The sequence below is a fragment of the Equus quagga genome, chromosome 5 (genome assembly GCF_021613505.1).
Source record: "Equus quagga isolate Etosha38 chromosome 5, UCLA_HA_Equagga_1.0, whole genome shotgun sequence".
Classification (NCBI taxonomy): domain Eukaryota; kingdom Metazoa; phylum Chordata; class Mammalia; order Perissodactyla; family Equidae; genus Equus; species Equus quagga.
The window spans coordinates 14771586-14789840 of record NC_060271.1 but is presented as its reverse complement, the minus strand read 5'-3'; the positions used below and the strand labels follow the sequence as shown (position 1 = coordinate 14789840).

Sequence of the window (18255 nt, the reverse complement as noted above, 5' to 3'; positions counted from 1 at the left end):
CCCCGGGTCTCTCTGTTCCCTCCCCGGGTCTCTCTGTTCTCTCTCCGTGGGTCTCTCTGTGCTCACTCCCCCGGTCTCTCCGTTCCCCCTCCCTGGGTCTCTGTGTTCTTCACCCCCCTCCCCCATTCCCGGGTCTCTGTTCTCTCGCCCTGGGTCTCTCAGAGTGTCCCTTCCCTGGTCCCTCTCGTGCCCCTCACTGGTCTCTTGGTGTCCCCCCCCCCCCCCCCCCCACTGTTAGGCCCCCTCCCCATTTCTCTGGAATGTTGCCCCTCTGGTTCTTCCACGCCAGGGTGGGGGCGGGGCTAGCCTTTCTTTCCATTTCAACATCCCCCCAGTGCAGGGCCCCGAGTTGGCGCGGGGAGGGGGGGAGCCCTGTACCTGTCTGAGCTGTGAAATGGAAGGGAGGCTGCCAGTGACGGGATTCTCTGGATTCCCCGGGGGCGGAGGCAGAGCCTGGGAGGCTGGACTGCTGAGTGTTGGTGGTGAAGGCTCCACTTTGGCTCCTGAACAGACAGGGGCAGGGATCCAGACTGACCGGGTGTGGGATCTGGCCAGAGAACCCAGGGAAGCACATGAGGGTGGGAAGCCTGGAAAAGGATCCAGGGGGGAGCGTCCAGGGGATCCTCAATGGTGAGGGATCCCCTGAGAAGGGAAGGGATCTGCCAAGGGATGCGTTGGGAGGCTCCAGGGATCTGGTGGGATCCAGAGCAGGCTTCTGACGGGAAATCTCAGGAATTCTATGCTTGGCTCCTTATTAACTCTTGCTTCTGGGAGCAAGAAAATCCTTGTTTTTCACTGATTATGTGAATGAGCCTAGGGCTTCCACATCCGCAGCCCAAGGCCCAGCCCACACACTCACCACCACCCCCCCCCCATTCCCAGTTGGCTCACACACACCCCTCACACACTCCACATCCACTTACTTTCTCCTGCCCTCACATTTGCACGCTTGGGCCTGTGTGGCGGCCAGAGCTCAGAAATCTGCTGTGCTTGCATGCCCATGCACCACTTCTGTGTGCTCGCTTGTGCTCTCACAGCACCCCTGTGCACATCCCAGGGAGGGGTCTGTCCACACTCGCAGTGCATACACTTTCTTGTACGTTTTTGCTTGCTCACTTTCCCTCGTATCATTTGAAATGTCTGTCGTTCTATTTTTCTTTCCCACTTCCCCTTCCTTCTTTCTTTCCTTTAGCCAGGAAATTGTTTGATATCATTCTTCCTCCCTCCCTCTTTTCCTCCTGCAGCTCCTGACCTCCCGACTCTCAGCCTTGTGCACACCGAGGGTGGGTGTGGTGTCCAGGGCCTCTGAGAGAGGAGGCTGGATTTGGGTGCTGGTGAAGTGTGGGTGGCAGGGTACCTGCAGAGAGTAGACTGGCTGAAATCTTTTCTTGGGAACTGTACTGATAGGCAACAAAATGCTGGCCCTGGCAGTTCATGCTTCCTCCGCTCTCTCCATTTGGCCCTAACTGTGGGAGTCCAGCATTGAGGGCTCTCAGTCAGGGGGAGGTGGGACCCACATCTCCTCCACAGAGGCTGTGACACACACTACGGCTCTTCCACTTTCCCGCTTGAGACCTTGAGGAGCTCCCTTCCTCCCAGAGTCTCGGTTTTACCCCCTGTAAAATGGGGCAGCAAATCCAACCCTGGTCAGGTGCCAGGGGTGTTGTGCGAATCCAAGGGAACTGTGTGGCAGTGCATCAGCAGCAGCGGCAGTCGCTCCCTGTGTGACTGACAACTGCTGTGTGCTTGGGCCAAGCTGGCAGCAGGGCCCTGCGCTTGAGAAGCTCCTGGTCCCTGGGGGAACAGTGCATCATGGGAACACAGAGCCATTCAGTAACCTCTTCTTGATTGCTGACTGTGTGCCAGACTCGAGACTAGGCACTTTCGCCAGGCTGCCTTCTTCCTGTGGGAGTAACAGCTGTGTAGGAGAGGCAGCCTGCCCCTTAGCTGCTGAGGTTGAGTGCGGCATCAGCTTGCCTAAAGCAGCTGCAATTCTGAGCTGAGGTTAGAAGGTTGGGGGAGTTCAAAATAAGGCAGAGGAGAGTTCAAATGTCAAGGTGAGATGAGTCCCAGAGGAGACCAAGAAGGGGTGATCTGAGTTGGGTTTTGAGGGATGAATAAGAGTTTTCCAGTTGAAGAAAGGACACTCCAGGCAGGAAAAAAACAGTGCAAGTAAAGACTCACAGGTCTTCTCACTTGTGGGGTATTCAGAGATGCAGCAGATCACAGAGGACCTTAAACGCGCTGTTAAGTAGCTATGATTTTACTCTGAAAACACAGAAGGGAGACACCAAAGGATTAGAGCTTGGATAGGGAGTTTGGGATGTGCTATAATCAGATTTATGTTTCTGGAAGAGGACTCTGTGTCTGTGGGAAGTGGATGGAGACAGGACACGCAGTGAGGAGAAGTGTGCAGGTAACTCAGGTGAGACGGTAGCATGGAGCCATTTAGAGGGCACATTATTAGGCCAGGATGATTTATTGGATGTGGGGTGAGGAAGAGGAAGGGGTCTGCATTCCTGGGAGTGACTGGGTGGGGCCTTCACTGAGCTAGGCACTGGCAGAGGAGAGGTAGATTGCGGGGCGGATAAGGAGCTCAAGTTGGACCTGTTGCCTTTGAGGTGCTTGGGGCATTTGAGGTTCGGAGTGAGGAGGGAATCCTGGAGGGAGGTGGGTGTGAGGATCGGGAATTTGGGAGAGAAGTCTGGGCCAGAGAAAAGAGAGAGTTACATGAGAGAGTGCAGAGCTGTGCTCATCAGGAGAAGACAACCTCAGCGTTAAGAGCGCAGACTCTGGTTTCAGCCTGCTGGAGTTCAGCTCCTCTTAATAGCAGTGTGACCTTGAGCAAGTTGCTTAACATCTCTGAGTCAGTTTTCTCATTTGTCAAGTGGGTATAATAAAATTCCATGCCTCATAGGGATGTTATGAGGATCAAAGTTAATATGGAGAAAGTGCTTAGAACAGGGCGTCTGGTAAGCGGTGTTCTCTGTGTGTTAGCAGTTGTCACTGTGATCGTCAGCAATGGGTGGTGCACGCCCGCCACCATCAGAATCCTGGGGCGGGGGCTTTAAGAGGGATACCCTGTTAAGGTTAGGGTGCCTGCTGCACTTTGGAGCTGAGGTCAGCCCGTCGGTGGAGCCCGACAAAGGGAGTGCGCCGCCCTCGTCATCAACAGGATTGTGTGTGTTGCTTGCGTATTTGACCTTCAGGTGGGCAGGCGTGAGAAGACTAGAGGATGAAGCCCTGGGGAGCCCCCATGGGAGAGGGTGGAAGGGGATTGTGAGAAGGGGCAGCCTCGCAGGTTCGGTCCCCTATTTCCCTCCGTCCCCCGCCTGGGCCCCGGGCATCTAGTGAGGTTCTTTCCTCCAGCTCTGGCTCTGAGGCCCAGAGGCACTGGATCGTGATTTTGGCTCCTCGGCAGTTTTAGCTGCTGCTCCTGGGGACTCTTCCTGGGGCAGCCATAGGGGCTGCCTGGGGACTGCTCCAGAGGGCCGTCGGCGGTTCTCTAGGTTTCGGCTTGCTCTGGCTTCCATGCCTGGCCAGTGTTGGAGAGCCCTGCTGGGGGCCCGCCCCCCCATGGTGCCAGGGCCTTCGTACCTGATCGTGGTCACAGTTGCCACCCTCACTGCTTGGGAGGCCTTCCTGGGTGTGAACCAGGGCTTCCTAATTTGGGTCTGGTGCCCCTCAGGCCCTTTCTGAGTAGCTTTCTAGGTGGTCTTCTGGGTGTTTTCGGCAGGCCTGCTCGTTCTGGGCTCGTCCCAGGGTGAGTCCAGAGTGGTTCTGGGTGCTGCTGCAGGTGAATCTGAGGGGTGGTTCTGATCGCCTCTCTAGGTGGTTTGGATACTGGTTTCCGGGCCTGGTATGGTTCTAGGTGCTGGTCTGGCTCTTCTAGAATCCTGCCCTGGTGCTGTTCTGTGTGCTTTGGGGTCTTTCCAAGTGCACGGTGCTGTGGCTGCTTTGTCTGCCTGTGACCTGCCTCCAGGCCGTGTGGCGCACACACCTCTCTCGGTGGTGGCTCCTGCTCAGTGTAGGTCCAGTCTCCAGGCACCAGGCTCAGTGCTCCGGGTGTGGTCTTGGGTGTGGCGGTAATGCCTGCTGGCTTGGGGGACCCTCCCCGTTCTCCGCCTTGGACTCTGCCCCTCTGCCCCTGGGTCCCTGAGCAACAGTGGAGCCAACAGCCTCACATCTGGCATTGTGAGTCCCTGCGGGCGTCCCCAGACAAACGATCCTTTGAGTTTGGGACACGGAAGCTGGTTTATCTGGCCAGACCTGCCCGGCAGCCTGTGTGCTGGGAGCAGCGGCCGCAGCAAACTTTATGGAGAAGCTCAGTGGGCTGGGGGAGGGAAGTGTGGGGCCATCCTAAGGCACAGGCTGGTGATTCTAAGTGGGGGGCAGGGGGTCGATGGCCAGAGAATGTGTGAGCTACAGGGTCAGTGTGGATGGTCTGGGGTTGGTGAGGCCTGTCTTGTCAGTCAGGGTGGGCCTTCAGTCAGAAAGGACATCCCCCATGTTGGCCAAGGTGGTCAGTCTCAGGCGAGGACAGTTCCAGGGTCAAGAGGCTGGCCCCAAGTTGGTGAGGATGCTCCCTGAGCCAGTTCCTGTGTGTCTGTTTTGGAGGAGCCCAGGTGGCAGGGCTGTGTGGGGCAGGGCACGGTGTGTGTAGGGGCGGGAGGCTGAGGAGAGCCCCACCTGTGAGGTGCATCCTTTGCCCAAGGTGCTGATCGTAGTGAGGTGGTGACAAGGGTGTGGGTGTGTCCAACCCCGGCCCCCACCCAGGACGGCGCCCACGCTGGTAGGGGCTCAGAAATGGTTCTAGAAGAAAGGTGCCGGGCTCTGTCGCTGTGTGTGTGCCAGCGGAGGAGGCATCCAGGGGCACACCTTCATTTTAAAAATTATAGAGGAGCAGAAAGTCAAAAATAAATACTGTTTTTGAAGCTTCTTTGGAGGCTGTATGTATGCCGCTACGACTCTTCCAGGCCAGGCTGTTTTCTGTGAACTCATTCATGCATTCATTCACTCATTCAACGTATCCTGAGGGCGTACCTACTGTGCCCCGGCTCTCTGCTGGGTGCTGGGGACACAGAGCTGAGCCAGGCACACTCTGAGCTTATGGTCATAATTCAGTGACCGCTCTGCAATTGTATAAATAAATAAATCATCGCATTTGTGGTCACTGCTCCAAGGCAAGGTCCAGGCATGTCGTCTGGGACATCATGGAAGGCTTCCCTGAGAAAGTGCCACTGGCTCTGAGATCCGAGGGCTATTGGCTAGAAGAACATGGAGGGTGGGTTCCGGGCAATGGCATACAGCACGGGCAAGGCTGGGGGACTGGATGAAATGTGGCATGTTTGAGGATCAGAAGACGAAGTTCTGGCAGTTGGCTGGCTGGCGGGAGGGGCTGGCGGGGGTGGGGGGGGCGGTGAGGTGGGCAGAGCCCACTGCTCCTCTCCAGGTTACGCTGAGGACTGTGGACACGAGTTTTACCGCTGAGGTCAGGAACTTAGACTGTGTTGTTCTGGGCGGTATGCCGGTGCCTGGAAGAAAGGCTGGCACAAAGGTGCTCAGGAGCCCCAGCAAGTGAGCGAATGTGTGAAGAGGTGGGCTCTTCTTCAAGAAGTGAAGAAATGACTCTACACCAGCATCTGCCTGCTTTTCCGTTCACGGTGTTTCTGTAGAAAAGACTGTTCCTGTCGACTGCAGGTTGTGGTGGAAGGAGCAGGGCACCCGCAGGATGTGGGGCGCGCATCCCGCGTTGTTTCTTTGAGGTCCACTTCTTCTTTCTTTCTTCACTTTTACCAAATGGAGATCATCCTGCACTAACAGTTCCATAACCTGCTTTTTTTTCCTACATAAACAGCATATTTTGAATGTCTTTCTGTGTCTAGACGTACTCTGCTGTGATGAAATTCTTGATGCTTTCCTCTCTCTCCAGGAAGGAGCGGAGGCCCTGGTGCCCTGCCCTTGGTGCTGGTTGTCCAAGAGTGACTGGCGTGAGCAAGCAAAGACCTGGTGAGTGCGCCCCAGAGTGTGCCGGGGCCAGGGCGCAGAGGGGTCCTGGGGGCCAGGCCCAGCAGCTTGTATTTTGACACCGGCTAGTGGAGAGCCATGGAAGGGTTGTCACTAGGGGTGTGACATGATCCAGTGTGCATGTGGCTGAGAGATGCTGGAGGCCTGGACCAGGAGGGTGGGGATGGAGGTGGAGAGAAGGGATTCGAGTGCTATTTAGGGAGGTGGAGTAGACAGGACATGGTGAAGGATTGAATGTGGGGCGTGAGGGAGGGGAGGTGTCAAGGACGGTGCCCGAGTTTCTGGCCAGAATGGATGATGGCGGTGGGTGAGGATTGATATACAGCTCGTCAGCTGCTGTAGGTGTGAAATAGGCTTCCGGGTGACATCCCAGGACTTGCACCAGGATCTGCCTGCTTTTCCATTCATCGTGTTTCTTTAGAAAAGACTGTTCCTGTTGGCTGTAGGTTGTAGTAGAAGGAGTGGGGTACCCACAGGATCTGGGGCACATCCCTCCTTGTCTCCTTGAGATCCGCTTCTCCTTCTCTCTTTCTGCTGGAAGTACGAGCGAGTGGGTTGGAGTTACAGGGAATGAGATTGGAGAGTTAGGCTGGAATCAGAGCTTGATGGGCCTCAGATGTCAGGCTGAAGACTCTAGACTTTGTCCTGAGGGTGATATGGAGGCCTTGAAGGTTCTTAAGCACAGGAGCAACATCCATGTGTTCCTTTATCCATTCGCCCATGCATCCGTCTGTTCATGAAACTTTGTCTTGGTGTCTACTGTGGAATAGGTAGCAATCAAAGCGTACTGGAGGGACATGATCCAATTTGCATTTTTGTAGCTACAAGGGGGCATTGGTTTGTGTGCAGAATGAATTGGAGGGAGTGACCAGAGGCCGGAAGCCCACTACAAAGGTGGGTGGTGATGAAGTCTTACTAACATGGTGGTGGTTGGGATAGAGGAGGCAGGGCAGGTTCAGACTTATTGACCAGTTGGGTGTGTGAGATGAGGAAGAGGGAGAATTTGAGGAGGACTGGGTGGCCAGATCAGGGGTGGTGGTGTCACTGAGATGGGGACCTGGAGGAGGAGCAGGATTGGGGAGGATGAGTTCTGGTTGGGCCATCCTCTGTAAGCTCCTTGAAGGCAGAGCTCACGACTGTCCTGTCCATCACCTTGCCTCCTGGCTCAGGGCCCAGCAGGGCTCACTGAACAGTTCTGCACGGCCAGCTGGATGAAGAGGGCCGTGGAAGAGATGGGTCTGGCCTGGGCAGGGGAAGGAAATAAGCATGTATCGGGTATCTGCTGGTGGCCAGACCCTCTGCGTGGTGAGGTGGTCATTGGAGTTATTTAGAAGGTGCAGCAGGAAGGGCCGTGTCACAGGTTGGAAAGGTCACATGGAGTGGGAGGGTGATGTGGAAATATCATGTGTCCCTTCACCTGTCCATCCTCAGATGATGGGTCTGACCTATCTGGGAGCCCAGTCTCACCAGAAAAGGTGCCTGAAAGTGGAGCCCTCTGTCCCCCGGGGAGGCCGCTTGCTGTTGGCATGTCTGAAGGGATGGAGTGGGGTGTGCTGTGAAGCCCGGCTTCCAGAGGCAGGGTGGACTGGGAGAGGGAGGGGAAAATGCTCTGAGATCCTGAGGCCCAGGGACAGCTTGTAGAAGAGTTTAGCCAGGCTGAGGCCTCCTTGGGGACAGGGCCCAGGGTGCTCAGAGGGGACAGGGTGCTGGGGTAGGGGCCAGGGCCGGCCCTAGGCCATGTCAGCAAAAGCTCTTGCTGTCTACATCAGGGTTTCTCAACCTCAGTACTGTTGACTTTTTGGAACAGATGATCCTTTCTTGTGGGGGGCTGGCCTGTTGTTCCAGGTTGTCTAGCAGTGTCGCTTGTTTCTTCCTACTAGATGCCAGTAGCACCGGGCCCTCCTCAGGCTTGACAAATGTCTCCAGACATTTCCTAATGTCCCCTGGGGGGCAAAGTCACCGTGGATTGAGACCCACTGGTCTGCACCCTCTTGCTGCCTTTACCATGCTGTGCAAACCTGGAAAAGTGGGGAGGGTGGCTCAGAGAAGATTGCGATGGGCCACTGCGCTGAGGTCTGAGGGGCGAGCAGGTGGCTTGGGGCAGGAGAGGGCAGTCTTCCCAACAGAGAGAAGAGCAAGTGCAGAGGCCTGAGGCAGCCACGCTGGTGAGCGTTAACTCAAGGGAGGAAGGGGGCTGGAGGGCTGGGGGCTGAGGGGTTCTGGCTGTCGGAAGCTGTCTCCACTTGTCCCCTTGGTCTTCTGCCCCCTGGAGCTATGCCTCTGCTGGACCTTGTGCCACCCCCAGAGCCTCTGGGACGCTCCTCCTGATCTCCCCCTCCACTCCCAGGGGAGACAGAGAAGCTGAGGGCTGCGAAAGAGTGGGGGGGTGTTCCATGCTGGAAGGGGGCACCCAGCTGCGGGAGGGCGGTGGGCTGCTCCTGGCTGTGCTCACAGACCTGGCCGAGGGCTGGGAGAGGGAAGGCAGCCGCTGCCGGCCGCCTCCCGGGGCTGGGGTCGCGGCCGAGACTGTGATTTATCCCCGTCATAATCCGGCGGTTGGTTTGGTGAGAGTTGGAAACATGTTGGTTTTCCTTCCCAAGTGTAACAAGGCCTGTTTCCGCCTCCGCGGCTGCTACTGCAGTGCCACGCGGTGAACTGTCCAGGACGTGACAAAAGGGCTCGGTTAGCTGCCTGCCGGTCAGAAGATGCACGGCTCCGCGCTCTCCCTGCCTCGGGCTCCTCTTGCCCAAGCCCTGGCCTCTCCTCCTAGCCGCTCGCTCCGCGGGGCCCTGAATACCCCTCTTTCTGCTGGTTTCCGTTCTGGGGCCCCAGCCTCCCGGGAGCCAGGGTCCTGGCCTGGGGAGAAGACGGGGAGGAGACTGTAGGAACAGGTGGTATTTGGAGACTAATTAATATTTGTGAATAATAACACGTGCCCAAGGGAAACAAATTAATCTGGTTTGCATATTCATGAGGAGGACTGGAATGATCCCAGCTGTTCTCCTGCCGGGGAACCCCCCCATCTCTGGCGTCACACGGTCTCTCTGTCTCTTGAGGGGGCTCCCCACTGAGGCTGGCAGGGGTGGGTGGGTTTGAGCTGCATGGAGGTGACATGCCCTCTGTGTAGCACGCATTTCCGTGACGTTTTTATTCGAATCCTGGGGCTCGGTGTGGTGTCTGCTCCTTCCTTTCCCTCTCAGGCTCTTTGATTTCACAAACCAGTAAATTTCCAAAAGTACTTCGGGGCCAGACATGCCTTGGCAGTTTGTTATTTTGCCAAGTGAAGACGTTACAAAAAATAACTGCTATCTGCTATCACTATCGTTTCATACGAGAAAGGACATTTTAACACCAAGGACAAAATTTGAGAATAAAGGACAGTTCTTCCCCAGAAAGGGCAGTTGGCAGCTTTACACTGACATAGCAAAGAAAAAGGATATATTAGAACCATTCTGAATGTAGAAAAATTGCATTCAGTTATAGTACAATATCATACAGCATGGAATTGTTTTCCTGCCCAAGTGTGTCAGTTTGGTAGAACCGATGGTCCACAGTGCCATTCGACACGAGCCTGAGTGTGCAAGTGTTCAGGCCTTGTTTTCATCTCAGTTGTTGGAAGCCTGTACTCACCCAGCCAGGCTGGCAGAAGTGGATGCTCTGCTCTTAACACTGTTGCACTGGATTCAGAAGGTTCTCGGCAGATGCCAGCAAGGCTGGTTGCACCTCCCTGCTCCTCTCCCACCTTCTCTCAAAGGTGGTCCTGAGCACTCTCCGGTGGGGGCAGGGCCAAGGTCTAGATGAGGCCAGCAGGGGGATCCAGGACTTCCATGAGGGGGCCCTTGAGCTGGGCGTGGCCTGTACCACCTGACACTGGGGGCAGGGTCCGTGTCCAGAGTCTGGGGCAGGAGGCAGCTTGCTCACGCCAGGCGCTGGTGAGGAACAGGCCCTGGCTCGGACGGCTGTGTGGTTGCCAGAGTAGTTCCCCGAGAATGTGTCCGTATGTGTGTCCCTTGTGTCTGCGCGTGTCTCTGGGTAGCCATGTCCCTGTGTCTGTGGACTGCTGGGAAAAGCTCTCTGGGGAGGGAATCTCTTTGTTTTCAAATTCTCCACCTTTGTCTGTCCTACTTTCTGCTTCTGAACAGTATCCTCAGCACCCCAGACCAGATACATGGGCTTCCCTGGAGTCCTCAAATAAAGGCCACTTGTCTTTGTCACATTGGGGATGGGGTTCCCAGAGGCCCAGGGTCTCTGACACCCATGGTCAGAATCTCATCCAAGGGTGTACCGCATGATGTCTGTTCTGGAGTTAGGCCCCCAGGGTGGCTGTGCCGGGGACTCATGGTCCTTTAATAGTGGTACCAGGGACTGACACCTCATGATGTCTGTAACGGGGTTATACCTCTACGACAGTGTCCTGGGGAGTTATACCCCTCTATATCTGTGTCTAATGCACCCCCATGATGTCTGTTCTCTCTGTCTACACTCATGTGAGGTCTGGACCAGACAGCTACACCTCCGTGCTGTCTCCCCCCAGCAGTTACACTGCTGTGATCACTGTACCCAGGCAGGTACAGGGGAGTAAGTCTCTGTGATAAATGTCCTGGGGAGTCCCATCCCCTGATGACTGTGTGTTGTCCTTCCATAATGCCTCTTCTGTATAGCTTCATCCCTTTTCTGTCCATAGCAGAGAGATATGCCCACTGTGATGTGTGTTCCTGAGGGTTATGCCCTGATGATGCCTGCACTGGTGGGTTCACACCCTAGTGCTTGTACCTGGGAGTGACACTTGTGTGATTATTGTATTGCTGCCTGTCCTAGGCGCCTCTGCCCCTGTCCTTTGGTGCAGCACACCGCTGAGCTATGAACCCATGATGCCTATACCAGGGACCGCAGGATGGTTGTGTCAGGGGACCCTCCCCTCATGACAGCCAGCTGGGCGGTTCCTCGCCTGATGACTGCTGGGAAGTTGAATTCTGTTGTCGGTTGCACTGCTGCACCACAGCGCCATGATGACCAAGCCCAGACAGGGCCTTAGTGTAAAGTGACCTCCTTCCCAAATTGGCCATCCAGGGCATCATTGTGGGGACTCCCTCTCTCCTGGTGTCAGCCACCTGAGCTCTGTGGTCCCCGGGTGGAACCCGAGGCATGGTGTAAATGGGGCTGGATGCCCACCACGCCCCTTTATCTTTCTTGCTTTTGCTGCTCAGCTTCTGTCTCAGACTTTCAGCAAGATCTTGGGATGAGGGACATCTCCCACCCTTTTCCCTTTGTGTTCAAAGGGAACACTTCGAGGGGCCCCTCGGAGTCCTACCTGCTTTGTCCCAGCACCTTTGCTCACCTGCTGCCCTCTGATCTATGACTGTCTCAATTGAGACTAGGGCTCAAGTTCCAGGAAGGAGCAGAGCCATCTTTGAGCCCTGCCCCTTCATGTTCTCCAGTCCTGTCACCTCCTTGCAAATTCTCTTGCCATCGTGGGTCAGTTGGCACCTGGGTCTGATCATGACTCTCCCACGAGAGTCTGTGGGTACCACTGCAGGACCCTAAGGTGTGTTCGCTGCCACTCACTCCCCCTCCGTGCCCTGTTGTGTTTTCAGAGCATTAATGAGGGACTTAGGTGACATCCTTCTGCCCAGAGCAAGGTGTGAGCAGGGCTGGTGGGCACTGAGCAGAGCTGTTGCAGATCCCCTGAAGCCCCCTGGGTGGGGGGACATGGGAGAGAGACCCTCAGGAGCTCACCGTTGGGGCTGGGGAATGATGGCAGTATATCTGTAGTGTATGGTGTGGCCATGCCAAAGACTCCACATAGGAGCCTGGCAGATGGGGAAGGCACACCTGGCTGAGGAGCCCTGTGAGCAAAAGCCTGGAGGCGTTCAGCCAATCCTGAACTCAGTTTTCCCTACACACATGTTCCTGTCGCAGCCTGGGCCGCAGTTCTGAGCATGCAGCTCCCTAAAGTTTGCACCGCCCCCCACCCTTGATGTGCTCTGGGCTGCTGGGACAGGGGCAGAGGAGGTGTGGGGTTGAATCCATTCCCCGTCACTAGGGCCTCCCTGTGGTTTCCCTTCGGAGCAGGAACGTGCCATGGGAATTGGGTAGGATGAGGGTGGCCAGGTGAGGCAGCTGCAACTTGTCAAGAACGCATCCTGGCGGGCCTGGACGGGTTGTGGCTTTGGCTTCAGGCCTCCTATACCTGGATCCTGTCTGCCGCTAACAAGTCTGTGCTCTGGGGCCTGTGCTCAGCATGCGGGGCCTGGCCCCCTGCCTCCTCCTTCCCTGCTGGGAAGAGGAGGGACAGCAGGATGCCCCAGGGACTCTGGAGTCCCTGGCCTGTGTGGGTTTGTTAACTTCTCACTGCTCCCTGTCTCTGTCTTAATCGTGTTTGCTCTCTGTGTCTCCACCTGTCTCTGTTTTCTCTGTGTCCCTCTGACCGTGTTTTCCTGCCCCTGTCCCCTTATTGGAAACTCAAGGTCTGGGATAGAACATCCCAGTACATCCTCTGGTCTCAGTAGTTCCCTGCCCCCCTACTCAGGTTTAGAGAATGACCTGAAGACCTCTTGTATTCTCTCCCTGCACTGTGACTGTTGCATTATCCTTGGGGTCACTGGGGAATCAGTGAGGAGCCCAGGTGGTCACTGTGCAGTCCAAGGGTGGGGGTCTGTTGAGCTAGGTTCTGGATGGTCAGTGAGGTTGAGCGTGGGTCTGGGTGGTGAGTGGGGGTCAGGAGGTGGCATGTGTGGGCAGTAGGGATGTTTGTGGATACCGGCTAACTGGCTCTGCCCTTCTCTCTGTTACAGGTTACTTGTCCTGGACTGTGGCTGGCTGTGGTGCTGGAGCCCTGGATGGCCCCCGAGCCAGCCCCAGGGAGGACGATGGTGCCCCTTGTGCCCACACTCGTGATGCTTGGTTTGGTGGCAGGTGCCCATGGCGACAGTAAGTCTGACCCTTTGAGGTGCAGGATCTCCCAGGTCGAAAGGTGGCATTCCCCCTAGGACTCTGGGACGGGGGACATGACCAGCTACTAGGAGAGACAGCATGGCTCAATACCCCTCCAGACCTTCTTCTGTCCTAGAGAGACCCCCCAATTGGAGAACCCCCTAATAAGGAGTACCCCTGCCCCATGCCACCTTAAGGCACTACAGAGTGGGGCATGTCTAAGTGTGACCCTATTTTATGGGGCAGGAGTGAGACTTGTCTGGCATTCATGTGGTCAGTGGGTGATGCGCTCAGGCATGTGCTGTCTGCCACTGCAGATCTGTGCAGAAGGCACAGTGTGAGCCATGTTCAGGGCTCGTATGGGAATCGGGGTAGGCACACAAGGAATGTGTATGGACATGTGAACGGGATGCCAGATGTGTCCACAGGTCCAGGGAGGGCTCGGAAGTGGGATCCACCATAGTCCTTCCCCTAGGCTAGACCCTTGGATCCAGGTGTGGAGACACTGGGGGCACCTCCCTCCCCCAGCCCCTCAGCCTTGGGAGTGGGGAAAGATTGCGCTTGGTCAGCGGGAAGCCGGGCTCCAGCACCCCTCTGCATGTGTGCTGGGGGGAGGTGGGATTGTCCCCTGCCCAGACCCAACTCTGAACTTCGGTCCCTTTCCTGCCGCCCTTCCCCCGCCTGGCACTACGAGACTGGCCGCAGCCCGCCCTGTCGCCATGGTTACCGCTGCTTGGTTACTGGTGGGAGGCGGGGCACAGGGCAGATTCAGCCAATCTGCACGCTGAGGGGGAGGGGCGAGGTCCGAGCCAAGGTCCCTGGGGGAAGGGGCCATTCCCAGCCTGTCCGGAGCCCAAAGGTGGCCAAGGGCCAACCGAGGGGTCAGCCTGCGGGTCAGCAGGCCATAGGGCTTCCCCCACCCCGCTCTCCAAGTCTCTGGGCACAGTTCTCTCTCTTTGCCCCGCCCAGGCCCTTTCTCCTAATGGCTCATTAATTATTCAGGACTAGATCCTGGAGGGGGTGGGACTGGAACCTCCCACCCTTTGTCCTCGGAGGCTGGGCCCTGATGGGGCTAGTAGGGTGAGGGGAAGGGGAGGGCACTCTTCCCGGGGCAGGGCGTAGGGGTGAGGGGTAATGAGTGCATTGAGGTGCCGGCTTGAGAGGGCTGGGCTAGCAGGAACAGGTTGGGGTTAGGGGAGGGGGTGATCCCCAGGCCTGGTTGAGGCTGCTGGGAGAAAGCGTGAGCCTGCAGGGGCAGGTTGGGGTAGAAGTCAGATGTGACTGACCTTGGCAGGGAGGCGAAGGCTTGTCGAGAGTCAGGTGTGGTCACTAGCCCTTGGACATTGAAGTACACTCTTGCTCCCTCGCCTTCACCCCGGACACTCTCAGGGCCTTCAGACAGGAGCTTGAGGGCAGAGGGAGGGCTGTCTGGCTAGGCTTTCTGAGACAACACACCCTCGGAGAACAACTGCCTTCCCCTCCTGCTCCAGGCCCAACATGCCCTAACCTGTACCCTCAGTCTCATCCCCCCAGACCTGCTCGTCTTCCTGGTGAATGGTGCGTTACCACCCACCCAGCCACCCGAGTCAGAAACCTGGGTCTCCTCCCAGCTTCCTCCGCTCTCCTAGCCCACGTCTAGTCCATCACCATGTTTCTGCCTTCTGCGTATCTTTGGAATTCATCCACTTCTCTCTCCACTGCCTTCCCCTAAGCCACCGTCAGCTCTGTTTGGGCTCTTGATGCCGCAGCCTCCTGCTGGCTTCCCTGCCTCAGGTCTCCACCCTCATAACCCGTTCTCCACTCCACAGGAAGAGTCATGTTGCAGGATGAAAGCCTGATCCTGTCACCCCCTAGCTTCACATCTCTCGCTCTCCTCCATTGGCTTCAGGATTGAGCCGAGGGGTCTCAGCCCTCCTCTGGGCCCTGTGTTATCAAGCCTCTGTCAGCCCCTCCCTGCGCTCTTCCCCTCCCCACACCCCACCATCTGTCTGTCCCATTCGGGTCTGTCTGGGAGTCCTGAGGGCTCAGACCATTGTCCAGCGCAGGGCCTGGAGTGTGGTAGATGAGTGAGTAGAGGGGTGGAGTCAGGCCTGGACCCCCAATAGGACTTGGGGGGCATAGTGGAATAGTTTTTAGAGCAGAGTCCAAGAACCTCCATGCTGATCCCTTAAAGATCAGAGCCCACGGACCAGGGACTTGCAGGTGGGAACTAGCTGGAAACACTAAAATAGGTAAGTTGGGCTCTACTCCCAGGCAGAGAGCTATGGGGGAGAAGTCTGGGCTGGGGGCTGTGGTGACCTGGCCCTGGGAGGCAGGGTCTGTCTTACAGGCCTGCGTTACGCTGCCCACGTTTTTGAATCTGTCCCCTCGAGTGGCCAGGCTTGGGCCAAGCTTGGGAGACTTGTAGCCAGGGGCTCGCAGGCAGATGTGGGCAGAGTTGCTGCAAAAGGTAGGGCAGGCGCCCCGGAGAATTGACGACCAGAGCAGTGAAGCGCGGAGCAGACAAATGTGTTTCTATAGGCCTCTTAACAAGACAAATGAATGGGGGCCCTGGCCTCTGAGGGGAGCGGGGGAGAGGGGGGGCAGGGAAACGGGGTGGAGAAGCAGCTGGCAAGAGTTAGCCCAGAGGCCGCAGAGTCAATGCCGAGTCAGCTCCGACGGAGACCTGGGCACACGGGGCTCAGGCAGCTCCCCTAGCCCCAGGGCTTTGTGGCTTCTCAAGGGGGAGACTTGTGGGGCCAGAGGTGGCCCTGAGCAGGAAGAGGTTTCTGCAGACCTAATGGGCGTGTCAGGTGCTAGGTGGGAAGAATCCACACAGACCCACCTTCAGAACCACAGTGAGGGTTACTACACAGTGAGGGTTACTACAGCGGGTGCTGTGTTGGGGGCAGCACAGAGATAGTGACCGAAGCTTCTTGGGAGGCTTCCTGGAAGAGGGGAGCCCTGAAGGGTGAGTGGGCGTTTGCTAATGGGGGATGTTGCATAATGAGATCAGATTGTGGGGAAGAAGCGGGAACAGGCCTGGGCTTCTCTGTGGAGCTCTTGGGAGAGCCACAGTGAGAACCGTCTCCCTTCTGTCCCCAGGCAGCGTGGGACAGAGGCCAGGATGCAGGACCAGGTGACCAGGTGTGAGTGGGACCCTAGTCATGGCACAGTTACTTGGAATCATAGGACCCAGAGCAGGATGTCTGATGGCTGGAGGGCAAGGGGTGGGGGGGGGGTGCCGCACATATTGGGGGGGGCGAGGGCCTGAGTTGCTGAGGATGTGTCTGTCATATCATCCTCCCTGCAGCCTCCGTGCGGCTGCACACAGTTGTGCGGCGCCCTCCCCCTCATCCTTACGGGTAGATGGGACCTGGTGACCAGGCTAGACTCTGCCCTCTACAGAACTTCCGGCAGGTTGCTTTCTCTCCCTGGGCCTGTTTTCCTATTGCACAATGAGGGGAATGACTCCTACCTGGAAAGGTTAACCGAGGTCACGTGTTCAAGTACCTGGCACCTAGTACGTGCTCCCCCACCATGATGCTGCGACCTGGGGCTCCCTGTGTGTCCCCCTGGAGCCCAGCGTTGTCTCTGAGCATGTTTCCCCCTGCGGGGCAGCAGGAGCGGTCACAGGAGCCAGCGTTAATGAGTCTCCAACTCATTAGGCAGTTCAGGGCCTGGGAAATCCGCCTTTCCAGGAGCTCCCTCCCCTGCCTTGCCGTCCCTTGCTGCTGGCGTCTGCTCTTTGCTTCCTGTGCTGCTTGTGTCCCTGTGTATGTGCACTCTGCGGGGAAGGCACAGAATAGCAGGCAGTCTCCCCAAAGAGGAGCCTCCGAGGTGGCCCAGTTTGGCTGTCCCCCAGGCTGGACCCTGGGAGGTGTTTGAGGCCAGCCCACTTGTTTCCTTTCTTAGGCCACTCTGTCCCACTTTGGAGTAGCTCAGCAGCCTGGTGGCCTGAGAGTGTCTCAGGGCACACCTCTGGGAGCTGCTGCCCAAAGGGCTGTATGGCCACAACCTCTGTGGGGTGGGGGAGGGGGGCAGGTGGAGCCATGTTGGGGCTGGGGAGGAAGCCCCTCCTGGCATGTGGTCTCAGAAGTTCTGTTCAAACCCTCACTGAACACCAGCCCTGGGTCAGCCCTGGACAGAGTGATCAAGTCACCTGGTTGTGCCCGCCTGCCTAAGGACCTGACTGGTCACTGTGGTCACTGTGGCATGTGATCCATGCTGGGATGGGAAGCCCAAGGGCCGCAGGATGAAGAGCAGGCTCCCCCAGACTGGGGGGTGGGGTGCATGAGGGGCGTGTGCAAGGGTAAGGAGGTGCCCAGAGGCCTGGCCTGTTGGAGCAGGCCTGGGTGTGGGTGGCGAGTCCACCGGCGCCCAGCTGTGTTCCAGCACAGTGCGTGGCCTGTGGCAGGTGCTCTTGTTTGAAAGAGTCAAGAAAGGTGAGCCTGGACAGGTTAGCAGGAGCAGGTGTAGGGAGGGGAGTGGGGAGACACACGTCAGCACGGGGTTTGCAGCTAGGGAGAGACAAGGCCAGAATCTGCTCCCCAAAGCTCCTCCTTGTGAACAAAAGAGGTGTTGGCTTGGGATGGGGAGGAGCTGGGGTTTGGGGCTATGTGAGGGGACGGGGACAGTTGAGGGAAGCAGAGGGCGGGGCCTGTGGAGGTGGGGGCTGCACCTCCCCCCCCCCCCCCCCCCCCCCCCCCCCCCCGGCTGTACTGGCTTGGGCAGCACTGCCAGTCCTGCCAGAGTCTGGTAGGCGGGTGGGCCGGGCACTGGCCCCTCTCCAGCCTCCAAGGTGGGTTCTGGCTCCTCGATGGCCCCAGGCCTTGGGCCCAGTCCAGCCGCCACACAGTACCCAGGCTCAGGCCTCTCCCCTCCTGGCAGCCCTCTCAGGACCGGTACCTGGGCCTCCTCCCCGGCTTCTGGGTCTTTGTTTGGGGCGGCAGCCCCGCCGCACCCCCAGGCGCCCTGGCCCGGCCATTCCGGTTCAGCAGGTTCCAGCCTCTGGTTTGGTTTCTGCTGCAGACACGTTGAGGCAGGAGCCCGAGGAGGCTTTGTCCCCCGGGCTTCCCTCGGGTGTGAGGGGCGCAGTGTCCGTGCTCCTCCGGCATTCCCTGTCGGGTCACTCCTTCCTTCGTTCCGTGCCCGTGTGCCAGGAATTGGGTTGGGCACTGGGACGGGGCAGGAAGCAAGGCCCGCATGGCGGCTTCCCTGCCCAGGGTTATTGTTCTACGTGGGGAAGCAGCTATGAGTCAAATACTCCTCCAAAATGTGGAAAAAGTAATAACCTCACACACCAACGTAACAAGC

The 18255-nt window shown here is 57.6% G+C and overlaps 1 protein-coding gene across 3 annotated transcripts in view; it reads left to right on the top strand.

Moving 5' to 3' along the window:
* PTPRF (protein tyrosine phosphatase receptor type F) overlaps positions 1–18255 on the top strand; it is an 86176-nt gene that overhangs the window by 744 nt on the left and 67177 nt on the right. For 2 of the 3 annotated variants that reach the window (XM_046661435.1, XM_046661433.1), the window contains exons 2-3: positions 5933–6009; positions 12822–12957. In XM_046661435.1, coding sequence (XP_046517391.1) covers positions 12867–12957 — 91 coding nt within the window. In that variant the 5' untranslated portion in view covers positions 5933–6009; positions 12822–12866. The remainder of the gene's footprint in view (positions 1–5932; positions 6010–12821; positions 12958–18255) is intronic. The other variant, XM_046661434.1, reaches the window with a different exon arrangement.